Source organism: Melampsora larici-populina (assembly GCF_000204055.1).
Source record: "Melampsora larici-populina 98AG31 unplaced genomic scaffold MELLAscaffold_85, whole genome shotgun sequence".
NCBI lineage: Eukaryota > Fungi > Basidiomycota > Pucciniomycetes > Pucciniales > Melampsoraceae > Melampsora > Melampsora laricis-populina.
In genome coordinates, this window is record NW_006768849.1 from 11,227 (window position 1) to 13,936 (window position 2,710).

General features: G+C 42.9%; 1 protein-coding gene across 1 annotated transcript; it reads left to right on the top strand.

Moving 5' to 3' along the window:
- Window positions 1-783: 783 nt before the first annotated feature.
- MELLADRAFT_113448 (uncharacterized protein) lies at window positions 784-2,222 on the top strand (the record flags this gene model as incomplete). The annotated part of the gene is made up of 4 exons (XM_007418130.1): window positions 784-866; window positions 895-1,185; window positions 1,270-1,838; window positions 1,921-2,222. 4 exons carry the CDS (start codon window positions 784-786, stop codon window positions 2,220-2,222), a joined length of 1,245 nt encoding a protein of 414 aa, XP_007418192.1.
- Between the last annotated feature and the right edge of the window lie 488 nt (window positions 2,223-2,710).

The following is a 2,710-nucleotide window of genomic DNA, read 5'->3' on the forward strand; positions in this document are numbered from 1 at the left end:
ATTTCGTGATTGTTGGAACAAATTCCCCGTAGATTGGACCGAGCCTTGGTTGGTAAATCTGAGTAAAGAAGGCTGTCTTGCGGTGTATATGTTTCCTCGATTTGTTTGATGTTTTGAATACTACACAATAGCATAGCAATTCACAGCTAGTATTTATCTTGTACCCAGAGTCAGATATATGCAAGTATCTCATTAAACTGATTTGATCTGCTTCAGGCGGAGCAAAACACATCCCAGTGATTCAATATCAAGGAGTTTGTCGCACATTTCTTCAAAATTTACGCTTTACCAATCTTGAGGCGCATTGTGCGATGTGATACATATTTCTAACACCTCGCATGAGAATAAAGAAACTTGCTAGAGTGGTTGATTGCGGGGATGTGATCAATGATCATGTGTGTAAACACAGCCTCAACACAGCGGAAGTAAGAACACCGGGACTCGGCGGCAGGTGGACTTTGACAGATTCATGAACGAGGTGAGAAAGAGACACCGAAAGAGATCACATATTTAAATGGTGTTCTTTACGAGGGATTGCAACGACTACCGTTATCCGTTCGAGCGTCGCACCTCTGGCCGTTCTTTTCCCTCACGAGCTCTACAGACTTTCACCTATTTTCGAACGTCCCTCAAGTCTGATTTGCCCTGGCACTTTCAACGCAAGCTTGAAAACTCCGAGTAACGCTTCCGCATCTGTCCACATCGTACATTCAAACTTACACTTCAAAGAATGTTACTTGACTCGTTGCTGAAGACATTTTGGCAGCCAGAAGAAGTGATATCATGTCAAGCGCCCTCTTTCTATGGCATCGTAGTTCGATTAATCCCACTATGGATTCAATGTTCTCTGTTACACCCGCATTTTTGTAAATCTTCGATATCACGCTGGATCAGGTTATTACTCACTCCCTTGAACGTGTGCATCTTGATCACGATACCTATCGATTACTGTTTTTTACCTTTGACGAAGAGCGGAGTGTCGAATTTAGCATTGGCTGTTTGGGGCTTCCATCTTGCTACGAAATCTCTCGAGTGGGGTATCACCAACGGATACTGGGCTGGAAAATATTGGAATAAACCTACTTCGGACTCCTCACCGACGCCTACACCATCAGCACCAGGCGCGTCTACGGAAGCGAACAGTTGGACTGAAATCGCTTCATGGACCACGCGACAATTTTTTTCGTGAGTTTTTCGAAATCGTTTTTACTTCTTGCTACATTGCATATTTGTTAACTTTTTCGTCGCGGTCATTTCCTAAATCCAAAGCTACCGAGGCTACCAGTATGGTTGGGGAATAAAACTTCAGCACAAGGTTCCAACCGTGTTTGACTTGATTCAAAGGTTGATTGTTGACAACTGCGTGCGAGCCATTTCAATCGCATTTATAATGACGGCACGAGACAAAGGCTCTCCCAATCAAGTTTTGGCTATCATTGGCTTACCAGACTTTCCTTTGCGATCATTACTGGCTGAAGGTTTATCAACACTGTCTTTTGGATTTCTCTTGATATGCGGTGTAGAGGCCCTATTCTGCCGGTACGGCTTGATCTGCCACCTAGTTCATTGGATTGGAGGCTTTGTGCAAATACCTAAATTGATCTTGGACTTGTGCGATCCGAGCCGTTTTCAACACGCCTTTAACTCTCCTCACACGTCCACTTCCCTGAGCTGGTTCTGGGGAAAGGCATGGCATCAATTCTTTAGAAGAGACTTCTTGATGTGCGGTGGTGTCCCTGCAAGCGCTCTGGCCAAAAAGCTTGGTGGTGGATTGAAGGTTCAAAGGATCTGCGGACTTTTTGGTTGCTTTTTTATTAGCGGTGTAATGCATGAATTCAGTAAGGAGAATTAATCTTCTCAGAATCCACTGCGATGATATACTGACTCTGCCCATTTCATCTTTGAAATGATTTTTATCAGCTGCACATGCCATTGCACGCAAGCCACATCCTTTCCCTCACTTCTACTTTAAGGAGTTTCCGGCTGCATTCGTATATTTCCTTGTACAACCAATAGGGATCATCTTGGAACCATACATCATCCCCCACATACCTCGCAAACTCGGAGGAGGATGGCTTTGGGTTCTGATATTCACTCTTTTGACTGCCACACCTTTTTCGAAACAATATGCCTACAACTTCAGGCTGATTGACGATGGGTACAAACCTGTGGACGAATGGAATGTTGCAACTGTCTTACTGGGAAGTTTCCAAAAGCGTTGAAGATGTGTGAAAAAACTTACATGCGGTCAATTTAGCTTCAATATGAGTTATGGACATACACGCTTGAAGGAATTCAAAATTGCAGTATTTTATTCGCAAACAGTAGATTGAAAATTGTATTCAAAATATAAGTTCATATACATCCTTTTTCTTTTGGAGCTCACAATTTATAGTCCGGAAAAACACACCCTAAGCCCGCTTTTTTGGGTTAACCAAATCGGTCAAACATTTTCCAAGCCATAGCCGCATTTTTCTCTTCAACTCTTTCTTGACACTTGTTTGCTTGGTAGTTAATCAATCTTTCTCTTGGTTAATGCTTGATGCCCATTTGTTCTTTTGTTGTATTTGCTTACACTTCTCGTTGTATGGATTTCTTGACTTTTTGATTTCTTCACGCTCATTTTGGTATGGCACTGCTCGCCATCAGATGGTTTTGGAACCAGTAATGACTGCAGCATTCAGAACGTGGCACACGCAGCTCTTTCATT